The sequence below is a fragment of the Emydura macquarii genome, unplaced genomic scaffold, assembly GCF_026122565.2.
Source record: "Emydura macquarii macquarii isolate MOO-44397 ecotype Brisbane River unplaced genomic scaffold, CSIRO-AGI_Emac_v2 contig_2863, whole genome shotgun sequence".
Taxonomy (NCBI): domain Eukaryota; kingdom Metazoa; phylum Chordata; order Testudines; family Chelidae; genus Emydura; species Emydura macquarii.
The window spans coordinates 575,605-602,247 of record NW_027133000.1 but is presented as its reverse complement, the minus strand read 5'-3'; the positions used below and the strand labels follow the sequence as shown (position 1 = coordinate 602,247).

At 40.6% G+C, this 26,643-nt stretch overlaps 1 protein-coding gene across 1 annotated transcript in view; it reads left to right on the top strand.

Annotated features, from left to right (window-relative positions):
* Positions 1–18,172, top strand: part of TACR3 (tachykinin receptor 3) — a 58,296-nt gene extending 40,124 nt beyond the window's left edge. Inside the window, exons 4-5 of the mRNA XM_067568214.1 lie at positions 15,022–15,218; positions 17,857–18,172. Of these exons, the coding sequence (XP_067424315.1) occupies positions 15,022–15,218; positions 17,857–18,172 (513 nt within the window). The remainder of the gene's footprint in view (positions 1–15,021; positions 15,219–17,856) is intronic.
* The last annotated feature ends 8,471 nt before the right edge of the window (positions 18,173–26,643 follow it).

The window sequence follows — 26,643 nt, the reverse complement described above, 5'->3', positions numbered from 1 at the left end:
CTTTTAAAGCATTGTCTACACTAGAGAGTCATTGATAATTTAATTGGTGGGATAGCACCATTGTACATGGCAATGATGTAGCGTGTTCACACTAACCAAGTTATTTCAAGTACAGATTGGTCGCAGTTTTGCCCTGTAACTATATGCCACTGCAGTGGTACTGTTAACTGGATATTCCCTCCAGGAAAAAATAGTTGGCAAGCTCTGTCATCCAAGGATGAATTTCAGCCTTTTTTTTTAATTAAAGGAATTTTATAATCCATTGGCTGAAATAATTTACACCTCTCTAATTGCAGAACATTATCTTTGGAAGAACCTAGCCAAACAATTGTAAATTTTCTTCTATTGGATCCTTAATTAATAATACAAACATTTTGTCAATTTCTGATCTAACATTAGAAAATGTTACTTGGAATGAATGCATGAAGTTTAAGTGGAAAAGAATGTTTTAGATCATTACAGGCCTGTGAAAATTATAGTGTTCAGCACAACATCAATAAACCCTTTACAGTGATTAAACTAATAATTAAATATCTTTCCACAAATGGCCTGAATCCATAAATGTCAAATGAGATGTGAGGAGCCAGGGGAATGCTTATGAATCCTGTCACAAATCTCTTGTTTCCCATGCTTTCATGTAAATCTGTTTTCTCTAGCAATATAAAAAAAATCTTTCTAATAAAAAGTGTTTCTCATTTGTGTTTCCAGTATTGTGCCCAGACATACAAAATGCCCCATTAATTTCAAAGGGATTTCTCATATAAGTTAGGATGATCATATGAGGAAGAGTTTGCGGGATAGGGACTTTTGAAGAGCATACTCACTGCTAGCATGCCTTGTTATGGCATAGCAGGTTCTCCTCATCTGGCTCCCCCTACCAACAATCACTTCCCCCTTCTCTCCCTCCCCCCAGTGGTCTTCTCTTTCAAAGTGTTACTGGCCTGTTGGATAGGGGGAAGAAATAGATGTGATATAACTTGATTTTAGTAAGGCTTTTAGCACTGTCCCACATGACAGTCTCAAACAAACTAGCTAACTGTAGTCTAGATGTAATTACTATAAGGGGGATGCATAACTAAGTGAAAGACCATACTCAAAGAGTAGTTAAAAATGGTTCACTGTCAAATTCGGAGGGCATGTCTAGTGGGGTCCAACAGGGCTCAGTCCTGGGTCCACTACTATTCAATACCTTCATTAGTGACTTACATAATGGAGTGGAGAGAATGTGTATAAAATTTGCAGAAGATACCAAGCTGGGAGTTGTTACAAGTACTTGAGGACAGAATTAAAATTCAAAATAAACTCTACAAACTGGAGAATTGGTCTGAATTCTACAATATGAAATTCAAAAGTAAGTGAAAGTACTTCCCTTAAGAAAAAAAAGTCAAATGCACCGCTATGTAATGGGGAATAGCTGGTTAGGCGGGAGTACAGCAGATCACAAATTGAATCTGAGTCAACAATGTGATGTAGTTGTGAAAAAGGCTAATATTGTGGGATGTATAAACAGGAGCATTGTATGGGAGACAATAACAAAACCACAGAGGTAATTGTCCTGCTCTGCGCAGCATGGATGAGTCCTCATCTGGAGAGCTGTGTTTCCGATTCTAGGCACCACACTTTAGGAAAGAGGTGAACACATTGGAGAGAGCAACAAAGTCAAAATTTCTGCACAAAAACCAAATGATACCTACTTGTCAATATCTGAAATACTTGGGTATTTATTACTCTAAGAAAAAAATTGAGAAGTGTCACACAAATCTGGCCCCTCAAGTCTGCGATTGATAAGCCATGTGTGAAAATGAAACAGGACACTGGAATGAAGTGAAACAGCCTGTGGTCATATACAGCCCTGCACAGGTGGGGAGAGACTGCAAGAAGACATTCTCTTTTGTGTGCCTACAAGGAAGCTAGGCACAATTCCAGTCCTTGCATAATCCTTGACTGATCCTCAACTGAGTTTGTTGCACTTTTTGCACCCATCCAAGGGGCTGTTGTATTTACTTTCTGGGACAGAGCCAATGCCCACTGAACTTAATGAAAGTTCTCTCACTGACTTCAATGGGTTTTGGATCAGCCCTCTTACAGCTAGATCCTGCCACCCTTTCTCAAGTTGGGTTGTACCATACTCCACAAATAGCCATATGGGAATAAGGAACTAATCAGTCTAACTAAGGTTGACAAGTTGGCAAAATCTGGCCATTAGTGGGCAAGTATTTGGGGACTCTTATGCCAGTGTGACAGGGTGCTCAACACTAGGATGGCAACTCCTCCCAGCCATTCTAGGGATTAGCTTCATGAGGTCAACAACCCTTACCGCAGTTGCACGTCCTCTCGTTATCTCCCCATCTCTCTCTCTCTGGGTCTGCAGCCCCTCTCTCGCTCCACGAGCTGCTGCTGCTGCCGCCGCCTCTTTGTGACTCAGCCCTCCAGCCAGGTCACGATACATGTGTTCCTTTCCAGGGGTAATATCAAAGTCTCTTCTAGCCAGCAATCTCAGGCAGTCTTCCCAGTCACTGCAACAGGTGCCACTCCTGTAGTGGCTCATAGGAGAACCCAGGTCCACCATCTACTCCAGGTTCCAGCGCAAGGACCCTCTAGTCAGCGGAGAAGATCTATTTCTTTCTGCTTTTATCTGAGCTTCTGTACCTTCTGGCTTTCTCCACTCCTTTGGGTTTGCCATCCCAAACTCCCTCTTCCCAGGGAGTAGCCATAGGCTACCTACCTCTGTAGCTCCAAGCATACCTCCCTTTTCCCAGGAAGTAAACTTTCCCAGCAGTCTCCCCCACTTCTAATTTCCTGCCTTTATACTGCCAGACCAGCTCATTTTTTTCTCAGTTGGGCTCCCTCATCCCATCAGGGGATTACTTAACCACCAGATTCCCCCCACATGTGGCCCGTTGGGTTAATTAGTCCCGTCTCCCTCCACATTAACCCTTTCCAGGCAAGTGTGGGCTGAACACCCCAGCACAGCCAACAGTGGCACTAGACACTCCATGCGGGAGGGAGAGGAAAAGCAGGGTGTTGACAGCACTAGTATGCTATTGCCACACTAGCCAGCAAAGCTGGGCAGGCACAATTGAAACTCTTGATATACTCCATTAAAGGTTATATGTCAGTGGTGATTCCCAAAGTGTCCTCAGAAGTACTGTTCCGCATTTTGGGTGCAAGTCTACGTTAAATTAACAAATTGATCATAGAATCACAGAAGATTAGGGTTGGAAGGGAACTCAGGAGGTCATCTAGTCCAACCCCCTGCTCAAAACAGGACCAACCCCAACTAAATCATCCCAACCAAGGGTTTCTCAAGCCACACCTTAAAAACCTGAGAATGGAGATTCCACCACCTCCCCAGATAACCCATTCTAGTGCTTCACCACCCTCCTAGTGAAAAAGATTTTCCTACTATCCACCCTAGACCTCCCCCACTGCCACTTGAGACCATTGCCCCTAGTTCTGTCATCTACTACCATTAAGAACAGCCTAGCTCCATCCACCCTGGAACCCCCTTGCAGGTAGTTAAAGATTGCTATCAAATCCTCCCCTCATTCTTCTCTTCCACAGACTAAACAAGCCTAGTTCCCTCAGTCTCTCCTCATAAGTCTTGTGCTCCAGCCCCCTAATCATTTTTGTTGCCCTCCTCTGGACTCTCTCCAATTTGCCCACATCCTTCCTGGAGTGTGGGGCCCAAAACTGGACACAGTACTCCAAATGTGGCCTCACCAGTGCCAAGTAGAGGGGAATAATCACTTCCCTAGATCTGCTGCCTTGCTCCTACTAATGCAGCCCAATATACCCTTAGCCTTCTTGGCAATAAGGGCACACTGTTGACTCATATCCAGCTTCTTGTCCACTGTAACTCCCAGGTCCTTTTCTGCTGAACTGCTGCCTAGCCAATCAGTCCCCGTCTGTAACAGTGCATGGGAGTCTTCCGTCCTAAGTGCAGGACTCTGCACTTGTCCTGGTTGAATCTCAGATTTTTTTTTTTTGGCCCAATTCTCCAATTTGTCTAGTTGATACTTGATACTATTGTACAATCCCTTATTGAATAAGAATTCAAGTATTTCAAATACAATAAGTAAAACTCAGACATCATTGACATTAATTTACTTCTAACTACACATGCTTTTTGTGTTTGGTTTGGGATTTTGCCTCTGCGGTAATAAACCCAAAGTTTTGCTTCAAACTTTTGAAGAAAAGATGTTACTACCTTTGCAAATGCACAATTATGATGGAAATAAAAGAATAGCTCTAACTGCTTTACAAGCTGCATTAAGCCATATATTTTGAAAAAAGTTCTGTTAGAGACACGTACTGCCTTTCATTTTCAGGCAACACTTTTGTTCACATCAGAAGAATAAGTGGTTCTTCTATTAAATATTTAGTGTTTTTTTTTCCATGCTGCTTTCATACCATAAATGCTAAAGAAACACAGTAATCATCATCAATTAGATGACCTCTCAAGGTCCCTTCCCATTCTATGACCTTAAGGGTCTTATTGTATAAATTTACCGGAAAAGGGCTTACTTATAAAAGCAGGCATTTATTTCATCTTAAAATAAAGAATAAATGGGGGGGGGGGGGGGGGGGGGAGAAGGCCTTTATGGCCACTCTCCAGTCATAGTTTCCACAGGTCTCCAAGAGTACCAAGCTGTGTAGGCTCCTTTTAATTCTAAGGCACCACTTCCCATTGTTAGGGGTGGGCTAATGAGATCTCAGTTTCTAGAGCTGGAATGTAAAGCTCTGCCTTACCTGCATGTACTAGCTAGGTAAATCAAGTAATCTGTGCCCATCAGTGCTGTTTAGAGGTATTCCCGCCTGTGCCGAGGGCCAGCCCAAGGTTCGTGCACTATTTTAAAGTCCCACAGAAACCCTATGCTGAGATCTTAAGTGAGATTTAAGTGGAGTATAGGCCTTGTACTGGCCCACTGCACAGGGATGAATTTCAACCTAGGTAGAGTACAAAATTTAGACTCAAATAACAAATCAGAAATGTTTAAAAAAAAGAAAAGAAGAGAACAGTGTGTTCAAGGTCATTGTAGCAGTGTAGACCTAAATTATGGCTTTTATAGCTGTGGAGCATTGCAGAAAGTAAGCACTATATGCCCCCTTGTGGTGGCAGGAAGAGGTATTATGAGCCTACAATGGACACTGTGAAAGTGGACTGAACAGTGAATAAGCTGTTCTCCCTCTCTTCCTGTGCTGTCTTGCCAGGGCTTGGTAATGTGCATGCAAGTCACGTAAACATACCTGAGCTAGCTTTAATCTAGCTGGCTTGGGAACTGAAGGAGTCAAGCTGTGGCAGCATGGATGTATTTGTGGCCTAACAACCTTATTGAGTAGCTAGTCCATGCTGTCACAGCTTCATTAATCTAGTACCCAAGATAGCTAGATTAAAGGAGCTGTAATCACATGTTGTGACTGCAGTGTAGATACACCCTTAGACATGGCCCCTCTGACCTGATTTTGCACTATCAGCAATGCTAGAGTGAACCCTAGTAGCAAAAAATAGCAGTGATGCCTACATGGGTGCACTGGGAAAAAATGGACTCTTGTGCCTTCTCCCCCTGTGCTGACTCATTCAAAACTTGGCACTTAGGTATAATTAGATAAATGCTATGAGGCCTTCTCCCTCTATTTTCCTCTGGTAATTCATAAAAATGGAGGATGTTCCTGCCTCTTTGAGCTCCTTGATCTTCTAAATTTGAGCAATTTTGTCAAATTAAGTCCATCTTCCAGATCACAAATCCTGCACTCTCCTCCAAAAGGACTACGTTAAAAGCCTCTGCACTTCTTCTATTACTGTAATTATTTCTGATTTAATTTTAGCCAAGCAGTGAAATACTTAGTCAAGTGTAACTTTTTTTCTCAGGAACAGTAACCTTTTGCTATCTCTGAAGTAGCAAATATAAATTCTATGAGCTAAGTAAAATTAACTTCCTCTTTGGTGATGCAGAAAAATGTTTTGGCCTCTTACTTCCAGTTAATTTATCTATTGAACTTTTTATCTCAAGTACTTCAGGAAGACAATGAGCTAGGGCCAAATCCTACATTCACTTTCACATCATGCATCCTCATTGACTTAGTGAGACTCATTTGGCCCATAAATTAAGGGTTAAATATGAAGTTTAGTGATAGAAAGATAACTAATTTTTTATTTAAAAGGCAGGCAGGGCTAAAGGATATAAATCAATAAGCAGCCATGTGGACGTGCCCCTGGAACCGGGGAGCAGTGTCCGGGTCTGGCTCCCTCTCTGGGTCCTCCTCAGAGGGGGACCACCCCTCCCAGCTACCTCTCACCGGGAGCAGTCTTGTGCCCTTCTCAGAGCAAACAGCCTAGCGCCGGGCCCTCAGGCGGGGCGGGCCAGGCAAGCAGTCTAAAGCCGGGCCCTCAGGCGGGGCGGGGCGGGCCAGGCAAGCAGTCTAAAGCCGGGCCCTCAGGCGGGGCGGGGCGGGCCAGGCAAGCCAGCCGCTCTCTGGAACGGCACGGCGGGGAAGGCTTTCTCACAGAGGCTAGGGAAGGGGGATGCAGGCCCGCCCGTCTCCACTGCGTCCCAGCCCAGGTAATGGCAACGGCGTTTGCCACAGGGTCGGCAGGGCTCCGGCCACAACACACTGCCCGGGTTGCCCCTGACTCAACCACTAACGTGCGGCTATCCCTGGGCTTCTTCCTCCCCAAAACCCCCGGTACCTGCCTCCTCTGGGTCGCTGAGGTGTGGTAGACCTGCTAGGCCCTCCTCGTCCACAGGCGGCAGCTCGGGCAGCTCCATGGGCTCATCTTCGGAGGGTAGCTCTTCCATGTCCTGCGGTCCCCAGGCCTCGGGCAGGGCCGGTAGGTTCTCGGGGTCCCAGGCTCGGTATTGCTCCGGCAGATCCGGCTCCCAGGCCCCGGGTGTCCCCAGGGGGCTCTCTTCAGGCTCGTAGCCAGCGGGGAGCCCCGATGGGCCTTCTTCTGGCTCCCAGGCCATGGGGGCCTCTGGTGGGCCCTCCTCCAACTCCCAGGCCGTAGGGTACCTGGGGGAGGCCTCTGTCAATCCCCAGGCTGGGTTTAAGGCCGGTCGCTCCCTCTCAGCACAGCTCCCCTGCCCAGCCTTAGCTAGGAGCTTAGGAGGTGACACATCCTTCCCCTTCAGCCATCTCTCCCCAACTAAGCTCACCAGCCTGACTCTTAAAGGCCTAGCTCCGCCCCCTGCTTCCGGTCAGGTGGGGCCACTGGGCCCTTTAAAGGCCTAGGCCCGCCCCCTTGCTTCGGGTCAGGGTTTCCCCTGGGGCAGGCCTCTGTCAGCCAGGGTGGGTCTGGCTCCCTCTCTGGGTCCTCCTCCGAGGGGGACCACCCCTCCTGGCTACAAGCCACCTTAGTTGAGCATCACATTGTTCTCACTTAAGTCAGTTAAAAACAGGAGAAGCTCTGATTACACAACAATGCTGCATTGGCAGGGGATGGACTAGATTTCCTAACAGACATTTCCCATCTCTAGGTTCTGATTCTTTTTGTCCTTTTCTTACTCCATGCCATCCCAGGAGGCCCATTTGGAGTTCTCCTTCTTTATACTGTGGATAATCCAAGTTTGTGACTTTTAAGCAAATGCCAACAGCAAATTATGAAGACTGGAGGAAATTCTATGTGCATTTCTTTTATTTGGCAGAATTTCACAAAGAGTCAGACTGGATGATTTTCTTTTAACAAAACTCAGAGGTATCACCAGCTTTAATAAAAGTCCAGAGGATCAGACAAGATCAGTGAAGTATAGTTTAATAATGCCAGTCGCCAAATCTGTTTCTAAAAATGGTAGAATGGCTTTGATTTTGTAAAAGGGTCCACAACTTGTAGGAGATCATTAACTTTTATTTTTGGGTTATTCAGGTGGAATGTAGAGGTAGATTTTTAAAAAGACTGGCAGAAAGTGGCTTAAAAATCTGAATAACAAAACAATTTATGAAGTGCTGAACTTGGCACCTGTCTTATCTGATTGAAAGACTATATGTGCTTTCAAACCTTGTGATTCTTTACTGTTCCCATTCTGCATACATTACTATTCTCAGGAAAGCATTGCTGATAGAGACTAAAAAGGTAACAAAATCACTGGGTTTGTGAAAATGATGTGAAAAATCACAGTGTTTCTAGGAATACAGGCCCACACTAGCTCTGAATGAATTATAGTTTTAAACTGAGTTTGGATCTTGACCTGAGTGATGGGCCTGAAGCATATGACCAAAAAAATGTGTTGATGAGACGGAGGTATTGTTTGTGTTAAATTTGTAGTGACCCTGGAAATACCAGTTTTATTTAAGGTCTGGACTGAGTAATAGAAATACAGGAAACATGGTTAATTAGGTGCCAGATTCAGTAAAATAATGAGGTACACAAGTTTGTTTTGAAAAGAAATATGGCAAAGTGTGATAAGGTGAAAAACCTTGAAGAAAGCAGAGTTCAGCCCTTAACTGCTTCTGCTAATTTTAGCTTTAGGTCCGATAACCAGCAATGATAACACTTGTTTGTTGCGGTGTATGTAAAGCAAAGTTTGCTAGGCATTCTTTGTCAGAGCTTTTCTTACCCCTCTGGAGTCATACCATGATGTGAAGGTATCGCCTGGGCCTGAACCTGTTGTAGGTGTTTTAGCCAAAGCTTATAATTGTATTGTGGCTTGGTTACAGAATATAAGGATGTTATATATGCTTATATTTGATATTTTGGATGTAACCAACACCAGGTGGCCTTTGGACTAATAAAGAAAGGACAGTGAGTCATGGTAAACCTTATTATTTCCAACAGTGTTTGATTTCTCAAGAGCTGTCTCATCTGTGGCATAAGTCCACTCACATCAATAAAGGTACACTAGTGATGATTATGGGCTCAATTGCTAATTATCTAAAAAGGTTCTGATTGTGGTTCATCCTACATGCACAGTATATGGAAGAAAGGGATGTAATAACATCCCTTTTTCATTTGGCTTGCCACCCAAGTCACAGCATGTGGTAGCCAAGGGTGGGAAGTGTGCAGAGCCTTGGCTCCACCCCCCCAAATATACCTTCCAAGGCAGCTGCAGTAGGTATAGGGCTGATAGATTATTCTCCCCCCCCCCTCCCCCCATCTAAAGAGGGGCAAGGAAGAAAGGAAGGAACCAGACTGAGACTGGCTTCCAGTCTGATCTGGAGCTGTACAACTAACTGCTGCCCCTTTTGGAAGGCTTGTGGCAAAGCCACAATCTAGCCTTAATCAAGAAAAGGGAAAGTTCAAGCCAAAGGTTAGGAGAACGAATAGTTAAGTGTTAGCAAGCAATTGGGGAATGGGAGAAAAGGCACCTACCAAAGGAAGGCAAAACTCAAAAGCAAAAACACACTTGATTTAGTTTTACTTTAAAATATCCATTTATTTACAAACCTTAAAATACATGTGTGACTTGTCCGTGCCTAGGGTAGCCACCTGAAAATGCCAAGGTCAGGGCAGGCTGTAAAAGGAGAACAGATTCTCCCAGCACTGGTGGGTGACACTGAAGTCAGACTTCCCAACCAGCCACAAACAGTGCTTCTGATTCCCCACACTGGTTATCAAGAAGCCAAAATAAAAATACACACAGCCCCCTTTACTGCATTCCAGTCTCTGGCTCCCAATCTGCTACTAGATCCAGTAAAGAGACCAGTTATTTAAATTCTATGCTTTTTACCAAAAAGGTTCCCCTGACCCCAAAGGGTCAGCCACAGTACCAGATCAATATAAGTTTGGATCTTACCCAAAATACCACACTGCCAGCCAATTCTTTAGTAACTAAAACTAAAGGTTTATTATAAAAAGAAAGAAACAAACAATAAGAGAAATGTTAAAGGATTAAATCAATCAGATACATACAAATGATTTGAAAGTCCATATATATCAGGTTTCTAGAAAAACTGTGGAGTCTGCAGGCTTGTATAGTCCCTCTGGTATACATCCAGTACCTGGATGGGTCTCAGTCCTTTGTTTCACAGCTTCAGTTCAGTTGTAGATGAGCTGATCCAGAGGTAGGCTGGAGACTAAAGATAGACTAAAGCCAAAATGGATGTCGTGCAGCTGCCTTTTATGTCCTTTGGCCTTGGCCATGCTGCTTGTGGAAATTTACAGGAATAAAATGGAGTCCAGAGTCACATGAGTAAGTCCTGGTGACTCATCAGGTATATCCCTGGCTTCTCCCCCTGGGCCCCTTGTACCTGTGACTTTCTTAATGGGCCATTAAGCAGGCTAGTGCTGCAGCCATCCTGTCTGGGGTGTCGCCCAGACACAGCACAATTTGAAATACAGATATATCAACTATACCCATAACTTCCATTACAAATATAATACATGAACATAAACATCATCATCTTACTTAGCACATTACAGCCTTTCTAATAGTACCTGACATGGCATATCTCACATGAATTATTATGATTCTGACATATTGATGTTAAATAACGTAATAAATGACCCTCCCCCAATCCAGCCAGCATGACAACATGTTGCAAATTTTATCACTTCACTGTAGCTAAACAATCCATGAAAGTATAAATGCAGACATACTTACAGATGTACTTTAATATAGCAGGCCTCTTTGTAACTCTGCTGAAGCTGATGAAGTTACACAGCATGGGGCAAATGAGATCAGAATCCAATCTCATTCACCTTGTAGAAATAACGGTCAAGTTTGCAACAGAAAGGCAATAAAATGCTACAGTACAGTGTGGACAGGAGGATTTTGCCATGCCTAAGAATCTTGTGCTAAGTATTCTGAGTGGCTCAGCAAAGTGTGACTTCCATTCATGATCTTGTCAAAGCCAGTCTCACTATGATACATCTGAATCAGATAGATCACTTTGTTCAGCCCTTCCTAGGCTAACCATTTCCATGTGTGCAAAATAAAACAGAATTGCTGTTCTTCATGAATTTAATAGAATTCTTTAGTTCCCATTCATTTTTAAAATAGCATCAAATATTTTACAAGGCAGGGGATCCTACAAGGTCTCACTGCCATAAGCAATCCTTACCCACACTAGATAAGCATGTTTTGTTCTTTTTGATACACTACATTTCAGCTGACTCTTTCCTTTGTTGTGTTGCATGCTGCTGATTAATGAGAAATTGCAATTATTAAGACGCACTTCTCTTGTCTGGAGTTGAATGAGCAATAGCACCGGAAGAGATTTTTTTCTAAAATACCTAATGTAGATATAATCTGGAGATGGGGGGAAATTATGTACAAACACTTCTTGTGTTCTAGCTTAACTCTTTGCTTGAACTCATGCCAGAGTTCCTTCTTTTCAGGATTTTTCATTTAACTGAGTCAAACTAAGGGGCACTGTATTTATAAACCATGAATGTAGACCTTATTTGTTAGCTACCAGTCACTGTGAAGGAGAGAAAAAACCTATATGTAATAGCGTTTGGATAGAGCAAGAGGACTGAATGGGGTCCCACGTTGAGTTATAGTGGATTACATTTTGTTTGTTACATTATATATACATCCAGTACTGAATTAAGAGAATCTAAAGTTGCTATTTGAATCATGGAGTATGCAGACTGAGTTTGAATACCTGCATTCCGGGCAATACAGTATTTCAGTTTATCTGTCTTCTTAATATGCATGCTTTGCTCTCAGCTTCTTTTTTCCTTCGTTGTACTATTCACTAATGAGAGATTGACACATGTGCAAAGGAGAGCAAGGAAAAGCAAGGAAATCTTGTTCACACAGTTACTTGAATGTAGCCTATATTTTGTGAGAAATTTTTCACTTTGTCTTCTCCCTATAATTCTCTCTTTCTGCTCCTTTCCAAATTGACTTTCCTCTCCATTTCCCCCATACTTTCCCCTTCTGTCCCAATATATCCACATCCCCTCACTCCATTTCAACTCCCTTTGATCCTTTCTCCCCTCAACTTCTGCACATACACCCTTGCTCTCAACCCTTAAAAGCCCCTTGAGATGGGATCCAGGTACTCCTGTCTTTCCCAGTGCTGATGATGCATTTCGCCAGGTGAGGAACGTAGGAGTATATTTGCAGGTGAATTGGTGGGCCTGATTCGATATCAAATTATAAGCCACACAGCAGGGCAGATTTCTGAGTATGAAATTTTTCACACTTTCATTTCGTGGTTTTGGAACACCTCACAGTTCCCAATTTTCACTTCAAGCAAAATGTCAATGAAATGTCTGGTTTTTACACTGTAAATATACAAAAAATGCAAATTTATGCTCAATTTTAAAAAGCCAAGTTTTTGGGTTTTTTTGCCTTGGTCCTTTTTTGCTTAAGAATTATGTGTACATAGGTGAAATATTTCTCTCTCATAAAATGACACCTTTTACAAGTTCATAGCAAAATCCCCAAAATCCCGGGGGACATCTATAGGCCACACACAACATACATGTCCATTTACTTTAGTGGAACTACTCCAGATATACTCTGGTGTGAGAGGAGTATCAGACCATATCACTGTCAAGTAGTTTTGTCTTTCAATTAAGAACACCTAGAATCATTACCCCAAGAAAGCTCCATACAATCACATTGTGATGTGCTTCATTGCCTGACTTTCTAGGGTGCACAACTTCCTGTGGCCGACTAAACAGAAAGAGTGTTAGCCATCCAAACAAGTCAACTTTGCACAAATCCAGTACAACTATCTAAGCAATTTTTCCTCTGCAGCAGTGCTTGTGCTAAATTTTCATACACTAAATTCAAGGCAGAGACAGCAACAAGTTTTTAAGCCAGCCCTGCATTCACTGGCTTGTTTGTGTTGTTTCAGAAGACCTTCAGATGATCTTTTAATTCTGCAACTCCTGTAGAGTGGCTTGACTTGCCCTTTATGTGACTACACATTAACTTGCTTTTGTAACAGTTTAGGTGTTAGAAACAGAAAGGCTACTTTCTCTGGAAATTGTAGGGTTAGCACATTTTAGTGCTGCCAGAATTGGTAACCTGTAATGTTACTGTCATAGCAATTCCTGCAGCTCTAGGGCATGAAAAATCACAGTGTGCTGCCAGTTTAAACCGAATACAATATTGAATGGCTCTGCTGCTTCAGTTTCTCAAGCATTGCACGGGTGGAGTGTGCTGTATAGATAGTGAGTTGACTTTCAGAACTGTAAAGAATTGGGGTCTGATTTTCATTAGCAGCCTCCCATTTTGCACCTAATTTTTTTCCATTGGTAAATAATTTCAGGGGTAATTTTATGGGCACATTTTATTATAATATGTGGTGTATCAGATGTGTAGCTAACTAATTTTTGGCTGCAAACAATTAGACATCCAAGTGCTATGAAATATGCTTGCAATTATCATTTGAGCTCGCAGTTCCATGCAGGCATAAAAATGTGGATGCAAAACTGGAGGCCAAGAGGAGGGCCTTCTGAAAATAAAGGGATTAGATGCTAAAATACTGTGGTGAAAATATACACCAAGTCTTCGAGCAGTACAATATATAGTTGCAGGAGTAATTTCATCACAGATGAACAGCTGGAAAGCATGTCCAAAGGAATGAAATATATCCCAATTCAAACCGTGATTTGTCAACACAAGATTTAGGACCTTGTTTCGGATGTATGCAACAATTTTGCCTGGCAAATTCTACTCATGTAAGATCACAGCGTAGGGCTATATTTTCTAAAACGAGTGGAGGCAGAAGTCCATATTCAGGAAACAGTCACTGCCACAGGAACCAGGCTCTGGGACCACTAGGGGTGAAGCCAGTCAGGGCTTTAGTGCTCAGAATCTGCCCCCACAGGTCTCAACACACCAGTGCAGCCGCAGCTTGAATCTGGCCTCGAAGCATTCAGCACCCCTGCTCCGCCTGAGCTGCCCCTGTGAGTCGCCCTGGCCAGGACTCTGAGGAGCTCCTACATGCCCCCCAAAGGGGCCATTCACCCCACTTTGCAGTCAGAAGCGATTCACAGCCAGCGTGGAAATCACAAGGGTTAGCTAAAACTTTCACACACACACACAAAAAAAAAATAATAATAATAATAATACACTGTGAGAGAGACCCTTGACATTGAAAATTTCAGCTCTAGTGCTTAAAGTTTGGCAAACTTGAAAGCAAAATGAAAACAGGGACTTTATAATGGGAAGTGATAGGCAAACTTAATTGTAGGTGGCAATACCAGTTCTGCTTGTTATATATACACACACACACACACACATCCATATATACACACACGCCCAACAGACTTACATTATAAGCCTAATTAGGCTAGTTTTCATTTTACACACAAAATAAAATCTACCATGCTTACTTCTGATATTTTGTGTTGAGAAACAGTGACTGGACTACCAATTTCTGTAGCTGAAGAGGGCAAGATGGCAGCTAGAAACTCTTTTGCTTAATGCTTAATTCCTCTGTCTCGCATGACTTTCTCTCCTTGCCTTTCACACTGACCAAAGCCATTCTTCATTTGTCATTTATTGTGATTTGTGGCTGCACACAAACCAGGGAAGATGATGAAGAAAGATCATCAACCTGTCAAACTACTGGACATAGACCTTCAGAAACTAAATTGAGAATGGAGGTTGCTGCTGGTGGGCATTCCCTGCTGACCGCTGCTCACTCAATTCCCATTTACCAAAAAGGTCCTAGAGATATAGCTGTTTAGCTGCTAGAGAGGAGTCTCTTCTCTACAAAATAATTGGGGCAATAAAGCCATGCAAGAGTGGCTAAAGGATAAACTTATCCTATGGCTAATGACCTAGGAAAATGATAATATTGTAGAAGTCCAAGCTTCCAACAGCAAGTGTCACTTTTTGTATGAAGTCCAATGTGGATAATGCTATAAAAGTCTCTCATGCTATTATTGAGGAGGATGCTGTTCTCCAGAGAAAAATGGAAATACAAGAAATTCAGATTAAAAACAAAAATGCTATAAAAATGTTCATTCCTGCTTTAACACCACTAACTAATAGACTATTAAGATGAGGCCCAATTGGTGCTAGCTGTTGTGGTGCTTGTGATGTGGACACCTTTGTACGAGGAACAAAACAAGAGAACACATTATAAAATGGCCTTATTGCTTTCTTCTTTCAGGTGGTAAAAATGATGATTGTCGTCGTGTTGACATTTGCAATCTGCTGGCTGCCCTACCACATTTACTTCATAGTTACTGGGATCTACCAAAATGTAAACCGGTGGAAATACATTCAGCAAATCTACCTAGCCAGCTTTTGGCTGGCCATGAGCTCCACAATGTACAATCCCATTATCTACTGCTGCCTTAATAAGAGGTAAGAGAGAATTATGAAACTATTGGGTATGTGTGAGCTTACCCAGAATATAAGGGATTTGAATGTGAAAGAAGCAGAGTAATTTTCACTTCAATAGTAAAGATTCCCACTGAAAGAAAAAGATAACCATGTGAGGTGAAAGCCTCCTTCAGGTTTCTGTTCAATGCTAATATTATTCTTCCATTGAACACTTGTGGCATTGACAAATGAAAGGGCAAAATTTAGCCTTGGGGGCCCGGTCTGCCTGCCAAGTTCCACATGCAGAGTGCCTAATAAAAATCAGCAGAAGTTCCACTTGTCAGGGCTTGCAAAACTGGGCTTTAATTGTTTAAAATACAACAAATGTAAATGAAAGTGCCTGTTAGTGGTGTATGCTGCAATCTATATGTTCGCTAGTTAATCATTACTCCAAAGATATTTATAGCATGACTTTGCAGAGCAGTCCGTCAGGGCAGGATGCCATTTCAAATAAAACTTTTCTGGTAGTATTTTAGATCATATTTGAGATATTTCTAGTATACATTGCAGTCTGAATCAGATAATAAAATGAATGTTCATAGCCTTATTACTCTAATAAAACATAGGTAGTCGGAGATGCTGAACAAAATTTAGACAAACTCCTAGGTTCCTATTTTCAAGAGAACTGCATCTGCAGTTGACTTCACTGGGAGTTGTGGGTGCTTACCATTTTGAAAAATCAGGCCATTCTATTCTATGGGAATGAGTCACTTTGCCTGGATGAGATTGCGGGATCAGGGTCTAAATAAGTTCTATTCAGAATATGTGCCATTACACTTCTTCACAGATGATACTGCCCTTATCTTTACATATCTGCTCTTTTTCAGTGTTTGCATTAGTAGTATTAAATTAAAGCCATCAAGAGCCGTGACGTAATTCATAAGTTAAATCAATGCGTAACTTGACTTTTTTTTAATCTTTTTTGAAAGTGTCTCAAGTGGCAAGTATAATTGCTACAATATTTATGCAAATATTTTTAAATGATTGCAGCACTCTAATGAATATAATTGTCATTTGGCACACTGATTATCCAACATTTCTCAGTTGCAGTCTAATTTAAGATAAAAGGGTTAAGTTCAGTAGGATTTACATCTGATGCAACAACATTGAAATCTCTCTCCCCTTGACTGGTCTACACTGGCGAGGGCGGTCAATGCGAGATACGCAAGTGTTATCTCCCATCAATGTACTTATGTTGATGTGCTGAGGCATCTTCATGCATCGACAGGAGATGCTCTCTCATCGACGCAGCATTACTCCTTTTGGGGAGGGAGACTAATTGAGTCTACCAGAGAGCGCTCTCTGATCAACTGAGTGGGTCTACAGAGACCCGCTCAATTGATGATGCTGCATCCATGCCTGCTGTCATAGCAGTGTAGACATACAGTGTAGGCGTGGCAGACTATGTCCCTAAACATTAATTTTGTTTAATGGTCATTTCAAAATGTCAGGGAAATGTCCACGTTTATCATGTCCCTTTTATGTACAGCAGGCCTAATTCTCGACAGTCTTACTTCCTGTGTAGTCATTTACCCCTGTGCAAAAGAAAAGGCATTACCATATCAGAATGGTAGAATCTTACACACAATGGATAAAATCCTGGCCCAAATGTCAACTCCCCCATTTACTTCACTAGGGCCAGGATTTTACCCAACTTGCTCAGGTTTAAATGACTACACAAGATTGAAGGCAGGGAAAAGTCAGACTTAGTATTGTGAATTAATATGGTCATAATACTTGAATTTTTCAGCTCCTTCAAATCATTTGAAAGACAGAAGTTGTGAATACCTTTTTTAAAAAAAAACTAGACTGTCATTTCAGTCTTTTGATTTGACTTTATTCCCTCATGGCTCCTGTACTCTACAAAATGGTCATTTGGGTAGTACAACCAAAAATATTTGCAAGTCATTTAAAAATTCAAAACTCACTTTCTGGAAACATTTTCTAACATTTGCTTAAAATTGGGTGTTTCTACAAACATTCATGCCAGCAATTCATTTGCTAAATGTAGCACATAAGGCGTTTGAACAAGGCAAAGGAAATTCAATGTGTGGAGTTGCTTGAGGACAGGGGTATGATGTGGAAGTGGTTTTTTGTATGTGTTGAAAGTAAAGCAACATTCTCCATATTTTGATAGATTAGAACAATAGAATTTGTGGCTGTAATAAAAAAAAATACATGTTAGCCCAGATGAACAGAGATGAAAGCACAAATGAGGATTTCATCAGAGGTAAAAGGAAAGGATTATCCTGTGGGCAATGTTGTGGTGCAGTTATTATATTTACAAAAGGTGGGAAAAGAAGGGGAGTCCAAGATTAGACCAAGGCTATGTATAGGGAAGGTAAATGGAAAGTCCAAGTTGGAAAAGAACTTCTGTCAGTTAATCAGGTCCTCCTTACTCAGATTGTAGTCAGGCAAACTTCCATTGGCTTCAGTGAGAATTGAATCAGGGCCAATGACTTGAATAAAGATATGAAGATTTAAAAGATACATATATCTGATAGGGTATTTGTGTTTACCAGCAGCACACTCTGCTTCTGCCAAAGGGTTTATGTTTTTAAATGAATGACCAGTGGTCAATACTACTACTTATGCTTTCACCAAGTATCTTTCATCTCAGATTCCGAGCTGGTTTCAAGAGAGCATTCCGTTGGTGCCCATTTATCGAGGTGTCCAGCTATGATGAGCTGGAGCTCAAGGCAGCTAGGTTTCATCCCACCAGACAAAGTAGCTTGTATACTGTCTCCAGAATGGAGTCTAGCACAACAGTAGTGTTTGTCCCCAACAACGGAGATAATTCCAAGTCCACCCGTAAGAAAAGAGCTGCTTCACAAGACACAAGCTTCAATGGCTCTTCATGCAGGGATTCCAAAACCACCTCTACAACCTCGAGTTTTATCAGCTCACCCTATACGTCAGTGGATGAGTATTCCTAAAGCCCTGAGTAAATTTGTGATAGTTGTGAAAAGTGTAGTATTGTGCATGAAACAGACAATGCTATTCTATCTTAGAACCAATATCCAAGCTATAGGTTGGCAGTCAAGATTCAGTTGATGAACCCTGGTTGTAAATATCATATGACTTATTGGCCCTGCTTACATTTGAGTTTTAAAAAAAAAAAAAAAAAAGGAATTATAAGACATATGTTTACATCAGAATGAAAATACAGTGTTTTTTTGTTTTGTTTTTTAAACATAGAAATGTTTGTAAGGATTATTTAAAACACAACATAAAATTCTTGCTCTTTCATTTGGATCAAATATTGACCTATAGCTGACTTGCTGATATTTAAGCTTTACTGACTGAAATGTAACCGAGCAGCTTCAAACTAACTAGAATTCAGAATGTACTGGATTTTTATATTACTTATAAAGTCTACAGGAGGAAAGTTACATAATATTGAGTTAAAAATTCTTTTTGTATCAAGTCCTGATAAATTCCAAATCCAGTCTGCTATTGTACAAACTCAGATCCCATTCCTACTTGCCTTCCTCATGTGAGTGATCCCGTTCAAGTCAATGTGGATGAAATTCAGCCCTGGTTCATAGTTTGCCTCTGCACCCCTTAAATCCTACTTAAGCCCTGTTTTGAGGGTTTGTGTTAGTCTTATGTGGGTCATAGGCCTTGTTCTGGCCCCCGTGCATGTGGGAATACCACCCTGTGTGAGGCAAGTAGAGTTTATTTGAACCCACAGTTGGAGTGTCTTTCAATAGGGCTATACCAGACTACAACCTCAAAGTGAAGGTCACAAAACAGTCTGTATCAAGACATTTTTGTTAAACATGGATCAGTGCTCTCTTGCTGAAGTATGAAAAGCTACTTCCTCAGTAAAATAATGCCTTACTAGATGGAAATAAAAAACACATAGCTGCATTTGTATCCATTTTGACTGTCAGCCAATTTGTATATATAATTAAAATCAGGCAAGTGAAGTTTATGGTCAGATACCAGTTCTCTTGCAAAAGCAAAACAGTGATTGCAATAAATATAGTTTGCTTGCTCTTTCCCCAGATACAAGCTCAATTTTGGTTTGTGTTGAATCCCAAACCATAAAGGTTGTATTTTTCAGTGCAGGTTAAAATGTGGCCAATCTCTCACACTATTTTAACCCAACATATTATGAAATTTTGATTCAAGACAAAAAGAACTCATGAGGTTGCTTCATCTTGCTAGTTTTTCCATCATTTTGTGCTAAAAATCAATTCACAGGCACTATTGACTCTGAACTCAAAACTTGAACTCTATCCCTGACTCAGCCTTTAATCTGAACTGTAGCCTAATCCTAATCTAGATTTGGGTACAGACACTACCACTTGGGTCATTTTTGGTATGACTCTTTACACTGCGCACGTGATTCCAATAGCCATTTGAGAAATGTATGTGATGATGGCATAAGAAAATTATTCATCATCAGGGTCTCCGGAGTGTTCTGTGCTGTTCAATGAACTCTCAGAGCTTACTTTAGAATCCAACTATAATTGGGGCTCTGTTTCTGCACCCACAAAACTGAGAGTAAATAGATAATTTTGAATGGCTAAATACTTCATAGCTCAGGTTAGATAGTACAAAATTTGTGGGTACAATCTACTTGAAGCCTGGAGCTACTTGCACCTGGAAATTGTAGATGCAAAAAACAGATGCCAGTGTTTAGAAATTTGCCCTCAAAGACCATCATTTTCCAAATGTACATTTCCTCCAAAAATGTGCATTCTTATGGGTGCATATAGAAATCCATGTGGTAACATTTTTGGAAGCTCTTTTGAAAAGCTGTTTGTAAATATGAAACAAAAATCTAAAATCTTGGCATCCTATATTTTTATATTAGATTAAAAGTGTTATTTTAAATATTACCTAGTGTGGTAAGAGCCCAAGGAGCTGAGCACCTCTTGAGCTTCTGTGCACCTTTATTTTCCACTGACATCACTGGACCAAATCTTGAAATCTGTGTCCAGTTTTTACCCTGTCCTTTATTTAGGCAAGCTGCCACTGAAGACTGCAAAGTCTAATTGCTTGAATAAGAACTGAACACAAATTTCAGGATTTGGCCCAACATGAGTTGAGGGGCACTCAGCACCATTTAACAGACATTCTGAACCTTGGAGATCAGACCATATATTTGCCAATCCTGAATCTCAGTCCTATTGTTGCTGGACAGCAAGGGAGATTTCGAAGACTTCTGATACTTAGAATGCGTGGATGGGACTGCAGCACTTTATGAAATTAGAAAAACCAGCATTATCACTGTTCAGACTGGCCTCCATATTACCAACACACTTACCCATGAACATAAACTCCTTAATGGCTTAAATATCAGAATTTTCCCATTTTTCTTTAACAAGAACTATTGTATAATCCACAAGTATTAGTGTGTGACAGAGTTTAGATCCATATTCACCTAATATACATCTGGAGTGAACTGGAACAAATTAAGCTCTTTTCTATACTAGACACTACATCGAGAGTTTATAACGTGCATAAAATTAAAGAGTTGTGTTTGATTGAAGTATGATTAAAAATAGATATTGTCTTATACTGAAGCTGAATACAGTCATTCAGAGCAATGACACAATGGATGTTACACTTCAGGAAACTTTGAAGTTTGTTTATGTGTGTGAATATGTGTACTTCATAAGAAAATTTATTCCTCTTACTCTGAATATTCTTATTTGTACAAGTATGGTATGGTAAACTTTTTAAAATACTCTTTATTTTCAATTGTGTAATTGTTCAACATAAAATGTAAATGTCAGAAAAAGTCTAAAGTTGAAAATGTATTTTTTCAAAATAGATTAAATTATCATGGAACCATCAGCTTCTTAATAGATTTCTTTATATGACATTTAATTAGAATTAGAATATTGTAACTTAATTTAAACAGAATCATCATCATCTCAGGTGTCGCGGTAACCACAAAGATCTTTTTGAGGTGTGTTTTTTATATTATCCTAGGTGAATGTACAGTCACTCACTGTTCTAGTACCTAAGGGAGAAATCCTGGCCCTGCTGAAGTCAGTGGAAACTTTGGCATTGATTTCAGTGGGGTAAGGATTACACTGATATATTCAAATAAAAAAAGAAAGAAAAATCAAAACAGAAAGGTCAGTGTGCTATATTGTAATGTTTGCTTTTACCTAAAATAGATAAAACTATGTTTCTGAACAAAACAGTGACAAAAAAGTATGTGCCATTTTTCCTAGCATTTCAACACTAACTATATTAGTGTCTTCATCAAGGATGCCTCTGATAAACTTAAAAGGAGACTATTTCCCCAATGGAAGAAAAACCACTCCCAAACTATCTCTTAAGAATGGAAGACCAGATTCTGATCTTGGCTACTCCACTGAAACCTAGGGTAACCCCACTGACTGCAGGGGAGTTAGTCAGGATTTAAATTGGCATAACTGAGATAAGAATCTGGCTCAGAGGTTCTTTAGGAGCAAAAACATGCTACAGATGTTTGATATGTGCCTGACTTCCGCCAGCTATTCATATCTACTTCAGGATTTAAAAAATAAAATTCATTTCTAAAATGCATCTCATTCTCTCACACTCCCTCTTTAAATGAAAAGTTCCTGCTACTAAGTTTGATGGAGTTCCTGTTCCTCTATAAACAGATCTTTTGCCAAATTGCCACAGCTCCACATATTTGTTTAACTTTCCAGACACACTGCAAAGCCTCTCTCTTTCTGCAAGGATTAGGGGAGAGGGTGGTCTGAGGGGTGAGTAAACTGGACATTGGAAATTGCTTTGGGGTATTTTTATGGCTGTTTAATTAACATCATTAGAAGTTACGTATTGAACCCAATGGTTAGAATTTGTACAATGCGTGTTAAAATTATGTAAAGTGTCAAGGATACGAGAGCTGGCTTTATAAAAATCTCAAGTGTAAATGGCTTTATTTGGCAGACCTGCACTAAGGTTTGAAATAAGTCATATTTCAAGATGCATGAAAATATGTACACTGCAATACAGGTTTGCTGTCATGAATTTCTGACCCATTTGTCACATCACCATCTAGTTTCTTTTGTGGCAGATGAGAAAACTAGATAACTTGAATAAAAAATGGATGTGCTTGCCTGCCTTGACTCTGTCTCACACAACAAGCCAATGGATAGCTGTGATGTGCTGGGCAGAAATATGTACAAGATGAAGAAATTTTGCATTATTGTGACCCCCATTAGAGACATCTTTTGCATTAAGCTCAACAACTCTATTCCAAATGTGAATACAGAAGTCCTTTAAAGAAACTACTACTCTTTGTTATTATGAAATTATAAGAATATAGTAACTTGGAATTCCAGTGTCACATATGCCCTTCCCAGCAAGGGGATGATCCAAAGCCCATTGAACTCAAAGGAAAAAGCCCCACTGATTTCTGGACCAGACCTTAAGTCATTGCTCATACATGCCAAGTGTCTGTTTTTATGAATATCAGGCCCAGTTTTTCAGCAAAATAGTTATAATTTAAAGAAAACTATTAGTTCATTGTATGTAATGTAGTGGATATAAAAGGTCTGTTTTCATTTTTTGCCTCAAATGTCCTGATTTAAAGGTTTTAAATGCACACAAGTATGAATATATACTAACACAACTCTGCAGGGAGAGTTCAGAATGGGCCACAAAAAGCTAAACATAGTAACTTTGTGCCTGTATATTATGTGTGTGTATTGTAAAATCTTTCTGGTTGTTCATGTACAATTTTGGTCTATAAGGAAGTTATGTACAGAAAATGTATAGTTGTTGAATAAACTTTCTTTTTTAACTGTGGCTATTACAAAAAGATATTGTATTGATAAAAATCAGTGTATGAATATATGTTGAATATTTTAAACCATGTGACTGTGGTGAGCTTATTTTGTTTTTCCTCCCATTTTAAGCTTAAAAAAAGAAAGATGTAGAATGTTATAAGTAGCTTGTGACAATCCAATGTCAGAAGTGTGCCAGGTTTCCTCTTACTCTTTATACACTATTCAAATGCTGATGATAACATGAACAATACAAATGCTTCAGAAGACAGAATGTGGTAATAAGCCTTGTGGATGGGGGAAAGCAGTAGATGAGATATATCTTGACTTTATGAGAAGATCATGTGAGATGGTATCAAAAGCTTTACTAAACACTAGGGAAATATAGCCCAGATTAATATTCTAGAAGGGGGAATGCACAACTGGTTGGAAAACTACTCAGAATAGTTATCAATGGTTCACAATTAAGCTGAAAGGGCATATTGAGTGGGGTCCCACAGGGACCCGTCCTCGGTCTAGTTCTATTCAGTATCTTCATAAATGAATTGGATAATGGCATAGAGAGTACACTTAAAGTCTGCAGAGGATACCAAGATGGGAGATATTGCAAGCCCTTTGGTGGACAGGATTAGAATTTAAAATGAGCATGATAAACTGGAAAAAGGGTCTGAAATAAATAGGATGAAATTCAATAAAAGGACAAATGCAAAGTACTCCACTTTGGAAAGAATAATCAATTGTACCAGTACAAAATGGGAAATGAGTGCCTTGGAAGGAATACTGCAGAAAAAGAATTTTGGAGTTCTAGTGGATCACAAACTAAATGAGTCAACAATGTAAAACTGTTGCAAAAAAAGCAAACATCATTTTGGGATGTATTAGCAGGATTGTTGTAAGCAAGACACACGAAGTAATTCTTCCACTCTACTCAGCACTGATAAGGCCTCAATTGAGTACTGTGTCCAGTTCTGGACACCACACTTTGGGAAAGATGGACATATTGGATAGAGTCCAAAGGAGAGTAACAAAAAGTCTAGAAAACTTGAAAAAGTTGGATTTGTTTAGTCTGGAAAAATAGAAGACTGAGGGGATGGGGGAGATGGTAACAGTCTTCAAGTACATAAAAGGTTGTTATTAAGAGGAGGACAATAAACCGGTCTCCTTATCCACTGAGGACAGGACAAGAAGTAATGGCTTAACTTGAAGCAAGGGAGACTTAGGTTAGATATTAGGAAAATCTTCCTAACTGAAGGGTAATTAAGCACTGAAATAAATTACCTACAGAGATTGTGGAATCTCCTTCATTGAACATTTTTAAGAGCAGGTTAGACAAACACCTGTTAGGGTGGTCTAGATAATACTTTGTCCTGCCTCAGTGCAGGGGACTGCACTAGATTACCAACTGAGGTCCCTTCCAGTCCTGCATTTCTGTGATTCTATGATTGGAGACAATGTAAGGTAAATAGTTAATTTAAGGCCAGACTATAGTATCCTCATTCATGTTGAATAGTGCCTTGCTTCTATTGAAATTGAAGGGATTACTTGTGGAGTAAGATACCACGCAATGTGAGTAAGGATATCACAATCTATTCCTTAGTTTTTGATCAAAAACCAACCATTAAACATAAAGGTCCAAATTCTGTGTTCAGTTATGCACATGCACAACCACATCCACTTAAGGCAATGGGGTTGCAGAAGGTTAACTGAGAAAAGAATTTTGTCTGGAACATTTTTTCTATCTCACTATCCAGTTAACTATGTACTAGTAGTTCAACGAAAGGTGATGATGTGCAAACCAATCAACAGCAAGTACATACATGTAAAAAAAATGGTTACTCACCTTCTCATAACTGTTGTTATTCAAGATGTGTTGCGGCATATGTCCCTGACACTGGGTGCGTATGCATGTCTCATGCACCAGCACTGGCAAGTTTTCCCTGGTGATATCCATAGAGGCAGCCACATATACACTGTGGTGCTCCTCATTCTCTAAGCCAAGGGACCTGCCCCATTCATTCTTGAGGAAGGAGAGTGAGTTAGGTAATGGACATATGTAACATCTCAAAGAACAATAGTTATGAGAAAGTGAGTAACCATTCCCTTTTTTGAATGATTGCATATGTCCATTATACTTGGTGACTCCAAAGCAGTTTTGAATTAAGATGAGGCTAGGATTCTCAATGGAAGAGGGCCTGCAGAACAGCTTTCCCTACATTTGCATCGTCTCTTAATGAGGTAGTAATCACATAATGTCTAGCAAATGTGTGGATTGAAGACCATGTTGCTGCTCTGCAAATGTGCATGACAGGGACATTACCCACAAATGCTGTAGAGGCCGAGTGTGCTCTTGTTGAATGCTGTTGATTTTGTGGCAGATGACAATACAGCTGGTGATCTACTTAGAAAGCTGTTATGCTGTTACAGAATGCCCTCTCATTTGTGACATGTAGGAGACGAACAACTGGGAAGAGATCCAACAATACTTTGTTCTTTCCAGATAAAAAACTAATGCTCGGTGAACATCCAAAGCATGGAGATTTTGGACATCTTTTTGATCATGTGGTTTTGGGAAAAAAAAAAGACTGGTGTGTATATATATAGATTGGTTGAGGTGGAAACCAGAGACTACTTTGAAGAGAAACTTAGGGTGTTGCCTAAGCTGCACCTTGTCCTTGTAAAAAACAGTGTATAGAGGATCCATCACCAGAGTATGTGTTTCCCCTACTCTTTTTGCTGAAGTGATGGCTATTAGAAAGGCCACCTTTGCTGAAAGATGAAGCAACCAACAGGTGGCTAATGGTTTGAAAGGGGGACCCATAAAGGCTGATAAAACTAAGTTCAAATCCCACTCTGGAGTAGGGTCCTGGATAGATGGGAACAATCTTTCTAGGCCTTTAAGGATCCTGGTGGTCATAGAGTTAGAAAATACCATCCTACCCATAACATGAGAATAAACCACCAAAATTGCAGCCAGGTGCACTTTGATAGAACTGACCACAAACCTGACTCTTTTAAGTGTAATAATCCAAAAATCTTTTGAATTGTAGATTGCATAGGAAATGCACCATGGCTAATTGCCCAGATAGAGAAACACTTCCCCTTACTAAGGTAAGTAGGCCTTGTAGATTAGTTCTCTGCTACTAAGTAGGTCTTTCTGGACTGCTTCCAAACAAACAGTGTCACTCCATTAGATTTAGCCACTGTGGAACCAGGCCATGAAGTGTAACACCTTAAGGTTTGGGGTGCAACATCTGCCCCATGAATCTAAGATATCAAATCTTGACTAAAGACAAGGCAAAGGTTCCCGGATGGACAACTCGTGCAGGTCTGAGAACCATGGCAGCCTTGTCCAGGTTGATGCAGTTAATATAATTTTGCCTTGATCTTGCTTCAGCTTCAAAATGACCTTAAGAATAAGCAGAGCCAGAGGATAGGCATAGAGTAGGATCTTGTCCCAGGGATGGAGAAATGCCTGAGAGATATACTCGGGGCTGTGGCCTGCTCTTGAACAGAAAAGGGAGCATTTCCTGTTCTGACAGATTGCAAATAAGTCCACAAATAGGATTCAACCTATTTGAAATATTGACCTTAGTATTGTTGTACTGACGGACCATTCGTGATCCAAGGTGAACAACTTGCCCAGTTGGATGGCCACGCCATTC